Genomic DNA, 20,302 nt, shown 5'->3' on the forward strand with positions numbered 1-20,302 from the left:
TGACAAGCCATCCCGTTCCCAATCTCTCCCACCCATCAAACCCATTGTCCATGATCGACACCCTCTTGGATTTTCCCGACATCGCTCCGGCAGCCTACACGCGTCTAGCAAGCGCGGCGGTGGAAGTGTTATCCCGAGCTCCTCCTTCCCCGCAGCCCCGCGTGCCCCTCACCCACTGCTTGCGGTATACCGAAGCCCCAAACGAGTGATGATGCGAGACGCAGACGCGTGTGTCACACATCATATTCAATACCTTTAAAAGCTTGTAGAAAGCTATCACTGGCACGCTGAACTCCGTCATTGCGTTCAAAGATCGATAACCTCATGGTGAGAGAGATCGTATCAATTAATACCACAACACACCCTTGAGCAGCACTATCACAATTTTTCAGTCGACACAGCCTATAACGTCGTTTTGGTTGTATCTGGATTGGTCCTCGCTACCAGCCAGGCACCATGGCAGCACACAAGCAACGCGTCACTGATGTCACAGAGCGCTCGGCTCCCTTCTCCGTCAAAAGCAAGTCGGCCATAGTCACGGGTGCGGGCTCAGGTATGTCCTCACTTGCTTACCATTGATATCTGCCTTCCTAGGATATCGTGTCCCTGCCACGACACTGACCAGATTGCAATGCAGGCATCAACTTCGCCTTCGCCGCGCTGCTGCTCTCAAAAGGCTGCAACGTGCTGATCGCGGACCTAGCGCTGCGGCCCGAGGCGCAGAAATTGCTGGAGCAGTATAGTACTGGGTCCCCGCGGGCGGTGTTTGTAAAGACGGATGTGACGGAATGGACGCAGCTAGAGCGCATGTTTGATGTGGCACGGCGAGAGTTTGGAAGCGTGGACGTGGTGTGTCCGGGGGCGGGCATCTGTAAGTCATACCCATCCTCCCTTCCATCTCTAGAAATGAGAGACAAGCTGAACAGATCGAAACCTCTAGACGACCCCCATTGGACGAACTTCTGGCACCCGCCGGGCAGTCCGAAATCCAAGGACGCGCCCAACGCAAACCACTATGCCACCCTCGACATCAACATCACACACCCCTGCCGCACAACCCAGCTCGCCATCTCGCACTTCCTCGCAGACGCCGTCTCCCCCACGAACCCCAAGCGCGTCCTCATCATCAGCAGCATTGCAGGCCAAGCCTCGAACCTCAACACACCTCTCTACGTCGCAGCGAAACATGCGATGAACGGCTTCATCCGCTCGCTCGGACCGCTAGACGAGCGCCTCGGGATCCGCGTCAATGGCGTAGCCCCGGGTGTCATCAAGACGCCGCTGTGGACGGAGCATCCGGAGAAGCTTACGTTTCTGGACGAGGCGCAGGATGAATGGGCGAGCCCGGAGGAGGTGGCGGATGCAATGGTGCGGTGTCTTGAGGAGGGGGAATTGGGTGGGGGGACGGTATTGGAGGTGGGTGCTGGGCAGACGAGGAAGGTGGAGCAGTTTAATGATCCGGGCCCGAGTGGGAAGGGGCACACGGTGTCGAATTTGGAGAGGAGCTATGAGGAGGTGTTTGGGTGGTTAGGGGCGAAGGGGTGGGGGAGGGTGAAGGCGAAGTTGTAGGGTGTGCGCGATGGTGTGGGTATTGACAGTTTTAGGTGGATGGGGTTGGGATAGAGGGAAAGAACCGGATAGACTGGAAGAGAGGTGAGCTGTAGACCATGTTGCAGGTTGCGAGTTGAGAGGCTTGATTAGGAGTAGGACCAATTGATGTGTCGTATCACGTGTGGCGGCTCGACCCAGGATCGGAGAAATGGATTTATTCCCTTTGTTTGAGGTCGGACACGGCAAGTATGATTCTAGAGCTGTGTATCCGTCAGCAAATGGGTAATAGCCTTTGAGCCTTCTGGGCGGCTGTTCCCGAATCATGGCTAACAGCCATTGGACCCTCGGAGCGATTGTTCTCCGAATCAGTGTTCACGATGTGCGTGCTTCGGGCGACAAGCGTCCGGCAGCACAGCACGCGGCGTATTTGTTGGTAAAAGGCATGTGTTGCTGCGGAGATGTCGTGCGCGGAGATGCGGAATACCATTGGCGGAAGAAGCAAGCGTGCTGCGTTATTAGCCGCAGGGAGTGGGAAGACGGTGGACTCGTGTAGAAGGAATTGCGGAACTAGGCGCGGATAGGCTGCATGAGGCTGAAAGGCCGCCTGTGAACCTCGCTCAGTTGCCGGCCCGGAGCGGCGTTTGAGATTGGGCGGCCGGGCGTGACCTGCTGAGATTTTGAACTTGGGATTCTGGAATGAGCAACAAGACACTGGATGAGGCGAGGCGAGGGTTACCGTACGCGGCGCAAATGCTGGATATCAGACTTGCATCAGCGGCGATGCTGGTCGGAACGACACAGAACGGGCAACAGGGCCAGGGTGGTGCTTAGTAGCGGCATGGTAAGGCGCTGATTGATACGATGCGATGGGTTTTGGCGGGCCCAGAGCGCGCCGTGGCCGTTGCTGTTGGATTCTCGGCCGCGTTGGTAGGGTCGGCGCAATCGCAAACTCGTCGCCACTGTGACGCTGCGGCGGGGCGCTTTTTCCACGCGGCGGGGCAGCAGCTGCCAAAGCAAAACAACGCAGCTTCCCGCATCATTCCCAACACACTGCCCTTCTTTACTCTTCCCCCCGTCTCCTCCAAGCAGTTTCTCCAATCACCCCAAAACTAAGCCGCGAAAGCCACTCACCATGTCTTCCTCCCTCGATCAATTGAAGGCCACCGGCACTGTGGTCGTCTGCGACTCGGGCGACTTCGCGACCATCGACAAGTACAAGCCCCAGGATGCGACGACCAACCCCTCGCTCATCCTCGCCGCCTCCAAGAAGCCTGAGTACGCCAAGCTCATCGATGCCGCCGTCAAGTACGGCAAGGAGCATGGCCGGGACCTCGACCACCAGGTCGACATCACACTCGACAACCTGCTCGTGCAGTTCGGCAGCGAGATCCTCAAGATCATCCCTGGAAAGGTCTCGACTGAGGTGGACGCGCGCTTCTCCTTCTCCACCGAGCAGTCGGTGAACAAGGCCCTGCGCATCATCGACGTACGTGCTCCGTGATTCACCAACAGTCGGATGCCGCGGATGCTAACCTGCGCAGCTCTACAAGGAGGCCGGTATTGACAAGGACCGCGTCCTCATCAAGATTGCCTCAACATGGGAGGGCATCAAGGCCGCCGAGATCCTCCAGTCCAAGCACGGCATCAACTGCAACCTGACCCTCATGTTCGCCCTCCCGCAGGCCATTGCCGCCGCTGAGGCCGGCGCCTACCTCATCTCTCCCTTCGTTGGCCGTATCCTCGACTGGTACAAGGCCGCGACCAAGAAGGAGTACTCCGCCCAGGAGGACCCGGGTGTCAAGTCTGTTGGCAACATCTTCAACTACTACAAGAAGTACGGCTACAAGACCATTGTCATGGGTGCCTCGTTCAGGAGCATCGGCGAGATCACTGAGCTCGCTGGCTGCGACTACCTGACCATTGCTGTGAGTCATCCGGGAACGAAGACCAAAGCAACTGCTAATTTCAACAGCCGAACCTGCTTGAGCAGCTCTACAACTCCAAGGACGAGGTGCCCAAGAAGCTCGACGCTGCCAACGCGAACTCGCTCGACATCGAGAAGAAGTCGTACATCAACGACGAGGCGCTCTTCCGCTTCGATTTCAACGAGGAGCAGATGGCCGTCGAGAAGCTGCGGGAAGGTATCTCCAAGTTCGCTGCTGATGCCGAGACGCTCAAGGACATCCTCAAGGAGAAGATCAAGGCGGCTTAGAGGAGGAAGTAATGATATCTGTCGTTTTCTCTTGATTGTGCAATGAAATACATCGAGAAATTGGCACCCAGTGTAGTTACGAAAATAGCAATGATTCACGTTGAACATGTTTTCGCGTTAAGACACATGAGAAGCGTTGCAATACTCTCGCAGTTGCGTACCACGAGTTCAGACCAGGCATGAAAACCTTGCAACTTGGAACGGATTGCTTGTGCCAATCACATCCGGCGACAACAGCCGTGTGTGAAGAATGGGGCGACAGCTGGCTAGCTGTTTCTGCTTGAGTGAGGGGCTGAATTCATTAATCATCTGCTGGGGCGGGACTCGGAGCTAAGTTCGGAATCCAGCAGCTCAGTTGCGTCAGTGGTCACCAATGCCCCGCTCTCGAAGAGGAGCCGAAGCTTACCACGCACCATTCTCCCTCTCTACACTACCGTCTACACAACTCCAGCCACTACTATCAACAATTAGCACTTCCCAATCCACCTAATCACACAAACCGTCACAATGGTCAAAGCCGGTACGTTTAGCTCCCTTGGGTCTTAACTGGTTGGGTGGGGGGCGAAGCTGCCGTTCCAGCGTGGCGCGGGGCACCCGTCCGAGCTGTCCGAGCGAGATTGAGCACATTTTGTACGCTGCTACACCACTCATTCGGTGATGTGAGGAAGGACTGGCGGCTCCATTGGGCTAGAGAGTAGCTGCGAGGACCATGCTGGAGGCGCGGGTGTTCCTGGCCGCCATGCAGCTTTCGCCAATCGCTACGCTACGCTGGGAGACCTTGATGGGCAGCTGCGGCCCCCAACGACGAGACGGGACGGCTCTGTGTAGCGGGATAGATGTTGGCATGAGATGATGTAGGAGCTAACACGTGCGCAGTCGCCGTCCTCCGTGGTGACTCCAACGTCAAGGGCACCGTCACCTTCGAGCAGGAGAACGAGAGCTCCCCCACCTCCATCTCGTGGGACATCACCGGCCACGACGCCAACGCTGAGCGCGGCATGCACGTCCACGCCTTTGGCGACAACACCAACGGCTGCACGTCTGCCGGACCCCACTGTAAGTCTGACTGCATGCCGCACCTGTGCGAGGGCGAGAGCGAGAACGAAAATGGCTAATAGGTACGGATAGTCAACCCCTACGGCAAGGAGCACGGCGCCCCCTCAGACGAGAACCGCCACGTCGGCGACCTAGGCAACTTCAAGACGGACGGCCAGGGCAACGCAAAGGGCTCTGTGACGGACAAGCTGATCAAGCTCATCGGGCAGGACAGCGTTATTGGCGTACGTTTCCCTCTTCCCTTACATTCTATCTTCCTCCCTCTTCTGAGAAGAAGAAGAAGAAGAAGAAGAATCTGACAAAAGTGAACAGCGCACCATCGTCGTCCACGGCGGCACTGACGACCTCGGCAAGAGTGACCACCCCGAGTCCAAGAAGACCGGTAACGCTGGCACACGTCCTGCCTGCGGAGTCATCGGCATCTCGTCCTAGATGCGAAACGCTGCTCTGTCTTGCATAGACATGAAGTAGCGTCGACTTCGGTCGTACAGCACGGACTGGCGGACGAGTCAACATAAAGTAAAGAATGACATAGTGGGGCCATGTATCTTTGACATGTAGGGTTGCTAGCTAGCTGGCTCTGCGGGGACAATAGATAAAAGTCACACACTCGCTAGTCGCCTATTTCGAACAATTGATGTGATGGATCTATAAGCTCTTAATCCTAACGCATCCTCACCCTCACAGATTTAGCCTGTACCCCACCTACCCAGTAGCCTCTCTCCGAAATCAATCAAGCTCTGGACAACTAAGCGGATCACGAGCATGCACGTCGAGACATGGCAGGTGAAGCTGCAGTTACCTTATGAGCACGTAACGCTGCCTAGCTCGTGTTCCAGCACAAGCTATCCAGTGGGTGGAGGTCTAAAGCCTTGATAGCAGGGCTTTTGACCTCCAAGGGCTTGAGGTCGAGCCCTTGGACGTCGATATGCGGCTTCTGAAGAGGTATGACGTCCAAAGCGCCAAGGGCTGGAGAGGAATTGACAAACGAGGGCGTGATGTCCAAAGTTTTGATGTCAACGCGAGGCTTATGCAGTGGAATGGCATTTAAGACGTTAGAAGCTGGGGATTTGAAAGCCAAAGGTGTGAGGTGCAGAGCTTATGTCTGGGAAATTGATGTCCAACAGCTTGAGATCCAATGCGTCGACCAGTCGGGATATCTTAACCCCGGAGCGTCCATTGTCCACCATCGGTGCTTCCATTGGTAAATCCAGACACGACAGTCAGAGGGGTACTAAGTCCGCATGCTCTAGTTCCAGGGTCGATAGGTCCAGATGCGATACTTGCAGGGACCATGTCTCCACGACCACAGCATCAATTCTCGCCACCTCCACGCCCAGTAGACCTACAGCGCATACACCCACAAGTCCCGGAAGACCTCGACCACAAGCCGCCACTGCGCGTCCTACTCATAGCCGTACGCCCTGTTCGACGCCCGTCTCGCAGCGATCTTGTAGAAGATACTCCCGTCATAGATCCCCCTGATATCCTCCTTCATCATGCGCCCGTCATCCGGCCACAGCATAAGGTACGTCGCGAGCCATTCAAACAGCGCGCCGCCCCAGCCTATTGGGTCCACGATGCAGCGCTGCCCCTTGAGCATGTTCCCGACGTCCCACAGCGTGATCCAGTTCCGACCGTTGGCGTACTTCTCGAAGATGTCCTCGAACTTCTGCGGCACGAAGCGGCCCTCGTTGCCGTACGTTCCGGTATCGGAGCCGTGCTTGTCCTTGTGGATGTTGGCGACGTAGACACGGAAGAAGGGGTCGGGGAGCCAGGAGGGGAGGGTTGGGTAGGACAAGTTTGCGTGGACGACGATGACGGCAAGGAGGGAGAGCAAGACGCCGAAGCCGAGCTTGTGGAAGCCGTAGAAGGTGTCTTGCGGCCAAATGATATCGTCGCGGTCTGTGTCGAAGAATTCGCAGTGTTGCTGGAGGACGGTCTGGTGCGAATGGTTGCGCGTCCAATCGCGGTGCGTCGTCCCGTAGGGCTTGTCTTCGGTGGCGGCGACGTATGCCCGGGCAGTCCCTGCGGGTGATTAGCTTTATTTTCCAGGTGGACGAGAGATCTTATTACCAGCGTTGCGTAAATTGCTGTCGGGTCTTGCGACGAAGGGCTTTCGCTTTATGGTGATGGGGACCGGCCGGATGGACCGTATGAGCACGTCTTCTCTTGAACGTGTTTCCGTCAACAATTCTTTGGGTCTGCTCTCAATCCACATGCAGTCTTTGGCTTTGTGGCCCCCGTGGTGGCAATGCTCACAATCGTGCCGCGAGTCCTCGTTTGCGGTTCTGGAGACATCGTTCGAAGGCTTAGTCTCATCGTTGGAGCCATCGTTCGCGGGTAGACCGTTGGTGAGGTTCATATTATCCTTAGCAGAATGCTCTTTCAAAAGCCTGTTGAACTGATCCGTCTCTTGGTGCTGGTGATCCCATTGCTCGACGTGCGTAGACATATCAATTTCAGGTTCTCCGGACTGTTCTGAGCTTCTGCGCAGGCGCAGGGTCTTATTCACCCGACCTTTTCTAGATGTCGCACGTCTGGCCTAGTCTGATCCGGGGGTCGCTGTGGTTGTTGGTCAGGTAAGACTGCATCGACGAGTTGCGAATGAGATGCTAGGGGATAGTCAGAGGAAATTGGGAGGAAGAGGAGGCCAGCCGCAGTGTGAGTGAATTGAACGTGGTCATTCATGCAGATTTGGTATCGTTTACTCGCGCCTGCCATCTTCTCGAATATCGCTGTCGACATGACGTCACATCTACGATAGGATATTTTCACGTTGATAGTGTCGTAGATTTTGGGGCCATCCTGTTTACATGTCGACTTGTATAAGGTCGAAGTTTTAATCACATGCCAGAGTTACCACCTGGGCAGCTAGTGCCTGAGGCGCGAAAACGGCCGCAACGGTTGATCGCCAGGGCGGCGTCGATCTTGGGTAGTGGCCGAGAACCACCGGGTGTTTTCGAAGATCGCATCGCTAATCGAGCAGCGCCGCATTGGGACGACTGCAAGGCACATCGGTTCAACGGCCAGCAGCAAGCCACTACTCGTGATCTCGAGGGTGCAATGCTTTGCAAAGAGGCTCTTCCCACCACGTGTGCGTCGGCTTTGGAGTGGTGAAAGGGCATTCGACGCTAACCAGGACGTGACGAACAGGCGATTCGTTGTAGGCGATATGCCCAAAAGCCTGCTCGTGATTAGATGGAACTTTGCGCAACCGACCAGTGGGCATGTCCAATGGGAGCGGGGGCATATAGGGGTGGCAACGCGCGTTGACGCTTGAATGGCCGAAGAATATCGGGCCAGAGGGCAACCGCTCTTGTCTTGAGCGCCTTCCGATACCCCTGATGCAGTGGAGTCGTGCGCAATAATGGGACGCAAACAGGGCAAGAATGTTGGGCTTCGGATTCAGCTAGTGCGGGTGGGGTCCGAAGGAACGAAGAACACAGGCGACGGTTCAGCCTCGCGCTCATCATCCAGCCTGATGCATGCCTAGACTGCATCTTAAACATATGTGGATGTAGAGGCAGGCTCGCCGCTGCGTGCAGTGCTGCGCGACGTCCGCTGCATGGCTCTACTTTATTTTGCGGATAGCATGCCATCAAGGGAAAGTATAATATGTACCCACGCTTGTGGAACGGCTCACAGCCACTCCCGCTACCACAGCCACTTTGGCCGCATCAGCACTTTCCGGACGCGCCCCCACAAGTGTCATCTTCCCATCTCCATTCACCCTCACGGCCCCCTCATTCTCCGCCCCTCTGCTCTCTGCGCATCCTGCCGGAGGCTTTCGCATGTCCTGGGCAATTCAATGCTAGCGCATCTCCAGCTGTGAGCCTCCACGTTCGATGGGCTCCAGTGACGCGCCGCCGTCGCCCTCCACATGACATCTCATTGTTCGCAACTATAGCACCAGGACCGCAGCAATGGCCGAGATCGCAGGCTTTCTCGCTAGCATCGCGCAAGTCGCCAGCAGCGGCATGCAATTAAGCTCTGCCATGTACGAATCTGCGAGCGGAGCCGCGCGCGCAGAGCAAGAGGTAGCTGACATTGCCGATCATGTCAAAACCACCGCCATCGCCCTGGATGGCGTCGCCCGGATCGTCGCGCAAGAAGATGGCATTCATGATGTAACAAATACAGCACTTTCCGAAGCCGGCGACTTGGCCAAGCGATGCGAGGCCGTCTTTGGCGATGTTCAAGATCTCATCGCAAAACGAAAAAATCCAGACCAAGACGAATCTAAGGCTTCGCGGATGCACGAACAGTCGAAAGAGCAGAAGACCGAGCTGTTAAGACGCCGGCTGGATAGCCTAAAGCACAGCATCCTGCTTCTGCTGCACGTCCTGCAGCTAGCAAACGCACAGGCTAAAGGAAGCATCGACAACAGCTTGATCGCGCAAGAGCGGGATGCGATTCGAGAACTTCACCAACGACAACAGGACGCACTCAGGGCTCTGCAAGCTCTGGAAAGCAACCTCGGCGACGTCTTCTTTTCTGACGATGAAACACTCAATGGCTCCGCCGCCCCATCACGTGTGCCGACTATCAACTTTCTGGTCCATTCATCCGCGCGCGGTGTTTCATCGGATGGAAAGAACTCTGGTCCTGACAGGAGCAGGGAACAAGCGCCTAGCGCGTTAGGCGACAAACCTGAAACATCTGACAGCGACAACAGCGACGAGACGGTGACCGATGACGACGAGGACCTGACCATCAACGAGCTCGCTCGTTGCGTGAATCGCGCCCAGAAATTCTCGAAGCGCATCACAGCGTTACAGCAAGCTGGCAATGCGCACTCCAATGGCCGTTTCCCTCGCAATAGGGTGCTAAAGTTGTATCGCCGATTCTGCCGCAAATTCGAAGTAGCTATGTCTGCTCATGAGAGTGCAACCCCTACGGTCGCACCGCTAAAACCTGTTCAATATACTCATCAGCACGGCCAGCTTGTGCAGCCCGACGAAGCGGCCCGCGACCCACTGCCGCCAACTCAACAAACACCTGTGACTCTACCAGACCCTTCCGCCATGGCTGCAAATCGAGTTGTCCATAGCCAGAGTTATTCACAGCCTCATCAAAACAGCACACGAACTGCGGGACCAGCCGTAGAGGTGCAACATGCTCCTGCGGCACCTGCTTGGACTATCTCGTCGGAGCCGCTAGGACCAGGAAGGCGCCCCCAACTACCCCCTCTGATCAGTCCTGTTTCCACTGTTCCACGCGCAAGTCGCGCCAGTCCAACCAACGACACGATGTCGCCTATTGATGACCATGATGCCAGATACAGTGGAACCGATGGCGATGGTGATCACGGGTCCCACGAGCATGGCCCAGTTGTCTACACGAAGACAGGTCGAATCTCGAAAGCAAAGAAAGGTCTGAAGGTCCACGTGTGCGAAGAGTGTGGCAGATCATTCACAAGAGCGGAGCACTTACGACGCCATCAAAAGAACCATGGTCCAAACCAAGTGCGCTGTGAACTGTGTGGAAAGGTATTCTTCCGGGCCGACTTGCTCCAGCGCCATCTGGAACGACATAAGGACCTACCTCATCAAACTTACCGATCGACGTTTGCGTCAAATACAGAGAGCGCGTCGCCTGTAGCCGACAATCAGCATCATCGACACATTTTACCTACGCCGGAAACTGTTAGACATGTCATACCTTCGCAACATAGCCCTGGCGGCAGGTCCGTTAATTCGAGTGGTGCGAGCGGTGCGCCAACCCCGTTAGAAGCATCAGCAACAGCGTCTTCAACTGTCTTCCCACGCCCGCATTCTACGTGGGAAACAGGAAAACCCCAAACAGCAATATCTCAAGCTCCAGAGGACGTGGCTTCGCAACGTACGCATGCTTGGCAGACGGTCAATGCCCAGGAGAGGAGACAGCTCGAAAATACGACTGCCCACGCATCTTCGCCCTCCATACAGCAGTCACATCCTGGCCTACCGAAGCTGCAGCCACGAGCCGATACAGCTAACGGTGCCTCGGCCCAAAAGCGCTACAGCAATATTCTTCCAGCTCCAGGCGCAGCAAGTTCCCAACATCAAAATGCCAACTATCCGCAAGAGCATATGCCCAACATGGTTCCACCAGTGCAGGCAGCAGTCAAGGCTGTTGCCAGCCCCGCTGTTCAGCACGAACTCCATCAGTCGGCCCACAGACCCCATTCTCCAGTCGTTTCTACTGGATCAGGGTCTGCTGTAACGTCATACTCGGACCAGAGCCACGTGTCGCGTAGTCTCCCAGCAAGCACACCCGGTCATGCGGCTAACCATAACATCGAGTCTGGCAAAGTTTCGTCTGACAAAGAGGGTGTCAATTGGAGACTGGCCGAGACGGATGCACAGCCGTACAGGAAAAGAAAGCATCATCGTACTGTAAGCCAAACCGACGGCGAATCCAGTGGGATTGACGACCGTGGAAGCGGCCCTGTAGCGCATCGGACCCCTGACCTTCTTGATCGCTCTCGATCAGGAAGCCGCTCACTTAGCCTTGTAACCCCACAAGATGACAGGGATCATGCGTTGTTAGGTGCAAGTCGAACCGAAACCCGACAAGTGGTTTCGCCTCGTGGTGTGCAATCTGCCACAGCGCTGTCCCCATCTCTAGCCCAGAGAAGGTCCACTTCGCGCCCTTCTACAGGCGTTTCTGAGCCAGCGAATGCTCCAGCTGGTAAAGCTACAAGCGGGCCTGAAAGCCCAGAACCCGAATCGCCATACAGCCTCGCCACCATCAATCGCTACATTCAAAATCAGGGTCCGCAGCCTGGGGCGCAAGATGACACTACAGAAGCGGTCTCCCCGCAGATCAGCCTCAGTCCTTGCGAAAGATGCCGAGAGTACAGCATCAGATGCGACGGCAAGCTGCCATCCTGCACCGCATGCGCAACGACGAAGTATGCAGGCGAATGTTCCTTCGCGAGTATGTCTGCTCATCCCGCTCACTTGGTGAGTGCTAACACCGGTCCTCCAGGACCCAAGTTCTACGAGAACATGTCGGCCATGACGCGCCACGCGATGGCCGAGCCTCCCTCGCAGCTCATCCAACCAGTAGTCGCTAGCAACCAGCCGCGCGTCCAGGAATACAATAGCGAGGAGGATCTCCCTTCGCCGTATCTCAAGGCTCGCGACAAGGGGCGGTCTACGGCGCACATACCGCGCACGTCGCTCGATGCCGATGCCGAGGCGCAGACGTCGCGGAAGAGGAAGGCCGGCGCACAGAACGATGCCGGAGAGGGCGGAGCGGCGCACGAGCGGAAGCGGTCGAAAGGGGAGTCCGTGGAGGGCGCAAAGGGGAAGGATATCGTTGATCTCTTGTTGAAAGAATGGACGGTGCCTGTGTCGTAATATCTCCTCTTCTTTGTATCATGTTTTCTGACGGGTGGGTTTATCTGTCTACTTGCACGTTTCAGACAGGCGTGTGTATTTCTTGACTAGTTGGTATGTTTCATTTAGTAGTCCAGCGGGTGCCGGGGGGGTTTTGATTTCTGTATAGGGTAAGGCAACAATCAGTACATGCGATCAATCTATAATATACAATTCCGTATGCGATCTTCCACATTGATGTCGTACCGCTATTTTCATTGTTCCCATCCCCGCGGCCTCTACACTGGTTCCGCACTCGCCTCCAGCTCAGCGCTGTCCGCACGAAACAAGGGGGAGGCTTTTCGTCAGACGATCTCAGATTCGCGAAGGGGCCAACGAACTGGTGTGTTAGACCGCTGGAGGGCAGGCACAGAAGGGAAGGGAAGGGAAGGGAAATGTGAGAGAAATCCTGTCGAGGCAGTCTAATGGTACCCTTGAAGTTGATCGCACACAGTGCCCCAGTCGATATCCTCTAGGTGCACTGAATCCTAAAGAACTCCACACTCTCGGTCCCTAAGCCCGACGACCGCCATCTCCGCAAGAGCCTGGCCTATGATAGATATCAGCCTAACGCGCCCATTTGCTCACCGAGCAATTCAATCTGTCCCCGGTACAGCTGCAGCTTGTCCTTTTCCTCGTGTACTTCTGCATCTGACAAGGAATCCCTCGTCGTGTCCTTGGACACCCAAGTCCTATGTCTGTCGCATCCATGCACAGGAACGGCTATGCGCTGTCTGAGTTTGCAGTTCTCCTTTCTCTGGGCTTCTCCTTTGAAAGCTTTGCGCTCCTCAGCTGCGTTGCGTCGGCGCCCTGTCAGCCTGCAGGCGTGGGTGCAGCCGTACCATCAGACGACGTGATTTGAGTGTGCGAAGCCTGCACTTCAGCCGTATAGGGACGGCTTGTCCAGCCTCACACTTTTCCTCCTGCGCTTGCGGTGTCCTGTTCAAGTTTACTTCCCCCGTGAATGACTGTGGCGATGCTCGGGGTCTTTGTCCGTCGCACAGGGGATGAGCCGGCATGACGTGTCTTTGAACAGCTCAAAGTCGTCCATAATCTGTTCGCACAAGAGAACATGGTATTGGAGGCCAAAAGATACGGGAACACGTACTTGGCTGTCCTGAAGCCCTGCCATGGGCCTGAAGTGTGCATCTGCGACGCCCATTGTATACGCAGTGGAGCCATCTGCGAGCATACGTTTTTCGCGATTGGGCTCGATCTCCAACGGCTTTGCCATGCGTAGGCAGCACTGATGGGAGCAATCTCAGCTCCTGCATCTGCGTGGGCACCAGCCACGCGCCCGTTGATGTGGCACCGACCTTCGTTGGTGACTTCGCCCACAGAGCACCGTCTTGATAATTGTCCCTGAACATCTGGTCAATTGACTAAGCGCGTAGTATATCTGGACGGTGTTTCTGTCGCGTGGAGAAAAGCCCCGCCAGTCAGAGCAGGAAACGCAAGGCTCTGGAAAACATTGAAGTAGCACGCCCCCTTGTCTTTGCTTCCTTTTCCCGGGAAAGCGACATCGGCCATGATGCGTCCCACGGATGTAACGATCCTGTCGTCCGCCATTTTGAACTAGTCTTGAGATTCGGTACTGAAATCGATAGGGTAGTTTAGCTTCCTCGCAAGGTCGAGCGAATTGTGGTTTGCCGTTGTTCCGGTGTCATATCTTGTCATGATCTCCTCTGTTCCAGCAGGCGTGAAGAAGCACAATGGCAGACCTTTTCCATTCTTTCGGAATCCCGGCTTATGTATCCGATCTGCTCCCTGGTTTAATCTTGGCTTTTGGCTTTTGGCTCTCGTACTTTGCATCTTACAACCAGGCGGACACCGAGACCCAACTCTCACCTAAGAAATGCTGCCTCGCATCCCAAAAAACAAGTCCACCCACGCACCACTTTGTTCCTCTCGATTCCTCATGCCAAACGCCTACGCAATGAGTCCGTCCACGCACTACGTACTCAACACCGCACCATCGTACACAACGCGCTCAATCCGGACCACCAGTCCACTGCATCTACCTCCACACATGAAACTCACCCAGCACTTTTATCAGTTCATCACCAACCCAGTTCCTGCCACATCAACCAAGATGAACAATTGCTCAAGAACCCTCATGCATTATCATTAATAAGTGGTCGCTCTGTCAGACCATTCTTCGTCTATCAACCGACCGATCCAAACATCCCCATGATCGCAAAGTCATCACTTGCGTAACAACAGTAACCCAATGCAGACCCCAGAATATGTACCAAAGAATAGCGACGAAATGTCTATGCAGGGCAGATGCCGCATTTCTGCCGCCCCAAAAACGCCTTATCTGCGGTGCCACGCTACCAATACGCAGTCCTCCCATGCCGAATGCTATACAGACACAACAGCCGGACGCTAAAACTGTTTGCTGGCGGAACCGGTTCGAAAATGCTCGCTATGCAAGAGAGCTTCGCTCACAGCATCAGGGCGGCCGCGAAAACAGCGATGAGAGCGCCGAAGGTGGAGACGGCGATGGGGGCCGCAGCGCCAGGGGCGTTAGGGGCCTGGGGCGAGCCAGTCTCAGAGGATGTCGCGGTGGGAGTGGCGGTGGAGACACGGCTGACGGACCCACTAGGCTTGGTGCCGTTGATGGATGTGAGGGGGATGGCAGACAGTGTGCTTGAGCTGGCGACGGAGCTCGTGATGGTGGAGGAGGTGCCGTTGGCGCTGGTGACGCTGGTAACCACGCTCGACGATCCTGCCGTGCTCGATGCCGCGGCAGACGAGCTGGATGAGGAGGGCTGGTCCACGAAGGTGGCTACGATGCGGATCTCGGTGCACTGTGCGCCGATGGACTCGTCGTAAAGGTTGTTGAAGTCGCCGCTTAGGCAGTTCCACCAGCGCGTGGTGCCGCCGATGGCGAGGGAATCGTTACGGCAGATGGAGAAACCGCCCGTGTAGATAGCGCCTGCCTGGGGCGGGCCGTCGAACTGGAACTGGTGGTTGGCGACGACGGAGCCTATTCGGTTGAAGCCATCCTTGAGCACACCGTCGACAAGCGTGAGGTAGAGAGAGCCATCGGCATCCTAGCAGCGACCTGTCAGCACTCGCATCGTGGCGTCATTCCGGCAGCTCAAACGCACCGCTACAGCCGTCTCGCGCTTCGTCACAGCGGACGCGGGGATGTATCCGATTGTGAAGTTGCCTTTGGGGCTGCGGTCGCAGCCCTCGGGTGCAGGCGAGCTGGGCTCGATGCCAACCTCGACTGCCTGTGCGTAGGTCGTGGCCGCGCAAGAGAGCGCGGCGAGGATCGAGGCCGTGCGCATTGTGGAGGTGGTGTTGTGCAGGGATACAGATGCTGCTGCGGGGCGAACGCTGACGAGAGAAGAATGAATCGAGAGGTGATGGGATGCCAGGGAAGAGAAAAGCCAAAACTCTGTGTGAGCGTAAAAGTGCAGTGCGAGAAGATATGGGGGTGCGAGGGCAGAAAACAGGCGAGGCTGGTACGCGTCCAAGTCGATGTTGTGCTACCAGCAAGGAAACGGCGATTGACAGGCGGGCGTGCCTGCCTATCGCCGCCCGAACGGGCAAGGCACGCGGCTAGCCTGCAGCTTCCAAGCCTGCACCCCTGAGATAGATTGCGGATGACGCATTAGCGACCGGTTAGAGCCCGCCAGCAACTCTTCCTGCCGCTGGCGTTGACCATGCCGCCAGGAGCGACAATGGCGCGCTGCAAGCAGGTTGGCTTCCCTGCCAGATGCGCGCTGCCCCGGGTCCGGTCCTCGTCGACCGCATCAAGCACATGGACGTGGGATTGCCCAGGTGCGCCCGCGGACGGGCACAACGACGACGACATCACCGCGGTGCGTGCCCCGTCATCGAGACCGAACATGAATTGAAGATAAACGTGGCGTCGCGCCACACGCCCCACACCGACGCCCGTTGAGAGACCAGACTGTGCAAATCCAGCGCGTTACGGCGCGACCAGACCACCCGTTCTTGAGCCTCGAGGCCCGTACCATGGTTGCACACGTCGCACCCTTTGTCGAATTTTCACCCCCGACCCCCACTGTCCGGCATCCCACTTGCCGCACGGTACGTCCGGTCCGCATTAGGCACTTCCTGAGGGTGTGCTGTGGTGCATCATGGCGTTGAACTGCTGCTGGATTTGCAAACTGTGCATTTTCAGCGATGCGTCTGGGTCGCTCACATCCCCGCTGTGCTGTGCTTGTGGCGCTCCTTGCGTTGCGTCTCGTAGACCACCGCCTTGCCTGCCGTCTCGTGCGCTGCCTTGCATTTGCGCAACCACTTCTTGGCACACGCGGCTAACGGCTGTGGTACTGATCCTTGTGGCCCTCGACACGAGGGCCGGCGACTCGTTCTTGTCACGTTTCTGCATGTCAGGCTGGTTGAGGATGCCAGGCTTGTACGTGTCTGCACAGAACGCTGACAGCATCTTCTCTACATCTTCCGGCTGGTGAAGCCAATTGAGGAACGAGTATTTGTACCATCCGGCGCGATTGAGAGCTGGCACGTAGGTGGGGTAAGTAGACACCGAGGTTGATTCGTCTGGCAACTTCAGTTCCTCCGAGTGTATCTGCTGCTGAAAGTTCCAAGTTGGCATTAGCGAAGGTTGACTCGGCACCATGACATGTGGAACGCCTTCAAGACTCCACATCTTGCCAAAGGCGCTATAACAGTCGTGCGCGAAGAGGTCTGTAATCGTCAACAACATGCTCGTCCTGAGATTGATTGGGACGTACCAGCCGCCTCGTCAGGCAGTTGCTGCGCCTTCCAGCTTTCCAACACTTTGTTTGCTTCCAACATTCCCGTGTTCTGAGGCTCGAACATTCTGTCTATGCTGTCGAACACAAGGTCTGCAATAATGTAAAATTCACGCGTTGGTACCTCAGTCACCGGATCTGCAAACCTCCATGGGTCTGCCAGAGGCAGGCTGCTCGTGCTCACAGCACGCCGAGCGATCGTATAACCGGGTCCAGGGGAGCCATTTTGCCCCGGCCCTGGCTTGTAAGCTCGGTATGGGGCAGCTTGTGACGCGTTTGACGAGACCTGTTCTGTCTTGGCACCCTCGACAGGACTCATGCTACCTAACTCGGCAGGCAACTCGGCAATGAATCCCATGGGACCAGCATTCGAAGGGCCTTTCTGTGATGCTGCTGCGGGGAGTTGAGCTGACTTCTGCTGCGATGGCTCGACTTGAGATTGGTGCTGCGGCAAAGTAGCAGGGGCAGGGCTAGCGGGCTTGTGGATTTCGGACGTTTGTGGAGCCGGAGAGTTCGCACCTGGGGACTGGTGCACTTGTTGTGCTTGTGGGCTTACAGGCGGCATAGGGGCCCATTGCTGATGCTGAGCTTGTGGTGATTGCTGGGCTTGTTGTTGGTTTGGGTGGACTGGGGCGGGCGATGCTGCATTCTGCTGTTGCGGCGGAGGCGTTGGTTGCAAATGTACTGGCGACTGAGCAGCGGGAGAAGCTTGCTGATGCGGTGCCCATTGTTGTTGTTGCTGCCCTCCTAAAGACGGAGCAGGCGATTGAGGTGTGGACGAAGCATTATGTTGGTTTACAGATGCTGGAGCTCCCCATTGATGCTGCTGAGGCTGCTTTTCAGGAGGAAAGACATTTGCAGGTGGCCCGTGTTGCTGGAAATTCTGCGGTGGCTGTATTTGCGTGCCTCCAATGATACCAGTCTGTTGGCCCTGCGCTTGCCCATAAGTTGTCTGTGGTGGTACTCCCTGAGCATGCACGTGGGAAACTTGTCCCTGTCCTGGCTGACCTGGTGGCTGGCTATGTCCGTGGGCTTGTTCCCCCGGATTGTTATGGCTAGAACTGTTACTTTGTTGGTAGGAAGCCTGCTGCGGAGCTTGCTGATACTGAGGAGCATGTTGTTGTGGCGTTGGCAGTGCTTGAGGGGGTAAATAGTTGTTACCCTGTCCCAGATTACCCGAAGCAGGGGTCCCGTATGCTGACTGTGGGAATGGTGACTGCAGTGGAGTTTGATACACGCTCTGTGGCCGAGGGTTGAACTGCTGGCCTTGATTATGGTGGCCTTGCGGCTGAGCCTGTTGGTATTGTTGAACTTGGGGTTGACCATACTGTTGGTGTTGTTGCTGGTAACTCTGGTAATTCTCCTGTGGTGCAGATTGGGGATTGTAGACAGGCTTTGAATGCTTGGAGCTAATGAATTTGCCGAGCTTGTCCAACATAGGCTTGCCTTGGGTTACGGCTTGGTTGAATACCTGCCCAAAGGCTTTCGTAGGCTTCTGCGAAGCTGGCTGATTGTAGTCTTGAGCATGCGCCTTGTACGGAGACGGCGCCTGTGGCTGCTGGTAGCCATAGTGGGGTTGTTGCTGCTGAGAGGAACCCTGAAGCTGTTGGGACTGGTTGTTAGGCGGGACATAAGGTCCTGGCGGGGGTAAAGATGGGAATTGCGACATGGCAAACAATCAAGTAATACGCTGGAGCTGGCCGGACGACGATGTATGATGGTAGGCAGTACGTCCGGCAAGAAGCGGCGCGACGAACGAGGCTGGCGACATGATCAGCCGTACGGAATACGAGCCTTGGCACCTATCGAGTCAGCCATCAAGACAACGTGAGAAGGCGAGAAACGTGATGAAGAGAGCAGATTTTTGAGTGCATATTACCACTGATAGACTCCAATTACTTGCCCAGCCTTTCAATGCGGGCGGATGTCTGTTAAGGGAAGTCCCAAGCCGGCTGTCCTGGCGTTTTCCCACTTGCCCAATCAGACGCTTCCATCCTCCGCATTACGCCAGCCCCCAGACTTGACCACTCCCGTCGCATAGACAAACGCAATCCAACATCGCGCTGTGGAACGCCGTCGCAATCATTCCCGTCACACTCGTTCTTCGAAAATGCTAATGATGGAAGGAGTGCTGTCAGCTCCGCCCGCTGCGCCACACAGCAGGGATAAGGAACAACACTTCACCTCTGTCTGGCTGATACAATAACCTTTCCACTTCCGCGATCTCCTATGAGTGCGATCGCCGACCGTGTGTAGTCTTGTAATGTTTACCAACTCGACATGATTGCAATGAAAGAGCCCTACAAAATCAAGGACTTGAAGCTCCAATATCACGCATACAGATGGCGGAGGCTGTTCATCTGCTTAAATATTCTCCTGTATCCCTTCACCTATAGATGCTTCTATTGCTGGACCATATTGAGGGACCATCTTGCCAGCGACATGAGATACGACGGCCCACCCGTGAACGAACGCATGTCCGACATGCACTTTGCGCAACAGAGACGCAAGTTCCGTCGGCGGAGTAGTCTTTCTATCGACAAGCCTTGTGGGAAAGTCCCCAATTTCTTCAAAATACAGAAGAGAACATCCATCCAAGCTCTGTGGCCACTTTTCGCCAAGCTACCCTACGAGATTCGCATTCAGATATATGATAATGCCCTGTCTGACACAGGAGCCGTCTGGATTAGCACAGTTCCAGTTACAGATGATTGATATAGCTTCCACAAGTTGGTAGCCATGCAATTCCTGCCGAATTCCAGCACGCAACCGGGTCTGAACACTCTGCATGATGGCGCATCGGGTGCCATGAAGTCCCGTCGCTTAAACATAGTCTTGCTTCAGACCTGCTGACTTGCGTACAGCGAAGCGCTCCCGTGATTGTACTCCTTCAAACAATTTGTTCTCAATGATCCTGTGCGCTAGGTCGCTTTCTCACATAGTATACCACGGACACAATTCGAATATGTTCGCTCCATTCGGTTGGATTATTCCACGATCAGTCCGAGCACGCATATATGGGACTCGGGGGGGCGGTCCTGCGTGCACGTTCAGGGTGCCATTACTCGAGCCTATGCAAGAATCTTTCGACATCAGACGTACATTGCGCCATCTCCGCTCCATCTACATTCTGTTCAGAATACGCCCCGAAGGTGAAATGCCACGCCCTGACGCTGGGGCGACATTGGAGAGCCTGATGGTTTACAACGGAAAAACAGGAGAAGCAAAATACATGCAGTGCAGAGTCCATCTTCATTTTCTTGTGTGGTCTGAGCTGATACACCATAGTACAGAGCGAGGTCTGATCGAGCTTGAGGAGGATGGTACCTCAGCGAGATGAGGGCGTACGTTTCTTCTCT

At 55.8% G+C, this 20,302-nt stretch overlaps 9 protein-coding genes across 9 annotated transcripts; 5 read left to right on the plus strand and 4 right to left on the minus strand.

Moving 5' to 3' along the window:
• Positions 1-44: 44 nt before the first annotated feature.
• CC84DRAFT_1198040 (NAD(P)-binding protein) lies at positions 45-1,569 on the plus strand (the record flags this gene model as incomplete). The annotated part of the gene is made up of 3 exons (XM_018181545.1): positions 45-553; positions 638-871; positions 941-1,569. The coding sequence occupies exons 1-3, from the start codon at positions 457-459 to the stop codon at positions 1,567-1,569; spliced, it is 960 nt and encodes a 319-aa protein (XP_018033383.1). The 5' UTR covers positions 45-456.
• A 733-nt stretch (positions 1,570-2,302) lies between these two features.
• Positions 2,303-2,769, plus strand: CC84DRAFT_1166791 (uncharacterized protein). The gene has a single exon (XM_018179049.1). The coding sequence runs from the start codon at positions 2,413-2,415 to the stop codon at positions 2,662-2,664; it is 252 nt and encodes an 83-aa protein (XP_018033384.1). The 5' UTR covers positions 2,303-2,412; the 3' UTR covers positions 2,665-2,769.
• Positions 2,684-3,763, plus strand: CC84DRAFT_1098189 (transaldolase 1; the record flags this gene model as incomplete). The annotated part of the gene is made up of 3 exons (XM_018174756.1): positions 2,684-3,037; positions 3,093-3,476; positions 3,524-3,763. 3 exons carry the CDS (start codon positions 2,684-2,686, stop codon positions 3,761-3,763), a joined length of 978 nt encoding a protein of 325 aa, XP_018033385.1.
• A 507-nt stretch (positions 3,764-4,270) lies between these two features.
• CC84DRAFT_1178566 (copper/zinc binding superoxide dismutase) lies at positions 4,271-5,251 on the plus strand (the record flags this gene model as incomplete). Its single annotated transcript, XM_018180353.1, has 4 exons — positions 4,271-4,283; positions 4,640-4,819; positions 4,892-5,043; positions 5,132-5,251. The coding sequence occupies 4 exons, from the start codon at positions 4,271-4,273 to the stop codon at positions 5,249-5,251; spliced, it is 465 nt and encodes a 154-aa protein (XP_018033386.1).
• A 973-nt stretch (positions 5,252-6,224) lies between these two features.
• On the minus strand, positions 6,225-7,153 carry CC84DRAFT_1189045 (Caleosin-domain-containing protein; the record flags this gene model as incomplete). Its single annotated transcript, XM_018181028.1, has 3 exons — positions 6,225-6,847; positions 6,896-6,990; positions 7,119-7,153. The coding sequence occupies 3 exons, from the start codon at positions 7,151-7,153 to the stop codon at positions 6,225-6,227; spliced, it is 753 nt and encodes a 250-aa protein (XP_018033387.1).
• Positions 7,154-8,745: 1,592 nt separating this feature from the next.
• CC84DRAFT_1178568 (uncharacterized protein) lies at positions 8,746-12,168 on the plus strand (the record flags this gene model as incomplete). Its single annotated transcript, XM_018180354.1, has 1 exon — positions 8,746-12,168. One exon carries the CDS (start codon positions 8,746-8,748, stop codon positions 12,166-12,168), a length of 3,423 nt encoding a protein of 1,140 aa, XP_018033388.1.
• A 378-nt stretch (positions 12,169-12,546) lies between these two features.
• On the minus strand, positions 12,547-13,420 carry CC84DRAFT_1207797 (uncharacterized protein; the record flags this gene model as incomplete). Its single annotated transcript, XM_018182122.1, has 4 exons — positions 12,547-12,736; positions 12,775-13,004; positions 13,140-13,240; positions 13,295-13,420. The coding sequence occupies 4 exons, from the start codon at positions 13,418-13,420 to the stop codon at positions 12,675-12,677; spliced, it is 519 nt and encodes a 172-aa protein (XP_018033389.1). The 3' UTR covers positions 12,547-12,674.
• Positions 13,421-14,296: 876 nt separating this feature from the next.
• CC84DRAFT_1166794 (uncharacterized protein) lies at positions 14,297-15,688 on the minus strand. The gene is made up of 2 exons (XM_018179050.1): positions 15,303-15,688; positions 14,297-15,245 (listed from the first exon to the last, which is right to left on the minus strand). The coding sequence occupies exons 1-2, from the start codon at positions 15,483-15,485 to the stop codon at positions 14,634-14,636; spliced, it is 795 nt and encodes a 264-aa protein (XP_018033390.1). The 5' UTR covers positions 15,486-15,688; the 3' UTR covers positions 14,297-14,633.
• Positions 15,689-16,160: 472 nt separating this feature from the next.
• On the minus strand, positions 16,161-18,857 carry CC84DRAFT_952920 (uncharacterized protein). The gene is made up of 3 exons (XM_018187942.1): positions 18,823-18,857; positions 16,923-18,737; positions 16,161-16,875 (listed from the first exon to the last, which is right to left on the minus strand). The coding sequence occupies exons 2-3, from the start codon at positions 18,610-18,612 to the stop codon at positions 16,271-16,273; spliced, it is 2,295 nt and encodes a 764-aa protein (XP_018033391.1). The 5' UTR covers positions 18,613-18,737; positions 18,823-18,857; the 3' UTR covers positions 16,161-16,270.
• Positions 18,858-20,302: the final 1,445 nt, after the last annotated feature.

The sequence above is a fragment of the Paraphaeosphaeria sporulosa genome, assembly GCF_001642045.1.
Source record: "Paraphaeosphaeria sporulosa strain AP3s5-JAC2a unplaced genomic scaffold CC84scaffold_8, whole genome shotgun sequence".
Taxonomy (NCBI): Eukaryota; Fungi; Ascomycota; class Dothideomycetes; order Pleosporales; family Didymosphaeriaceae; genus Paraphaeosphaeria; species Paraphaeosphaeria sporulosa.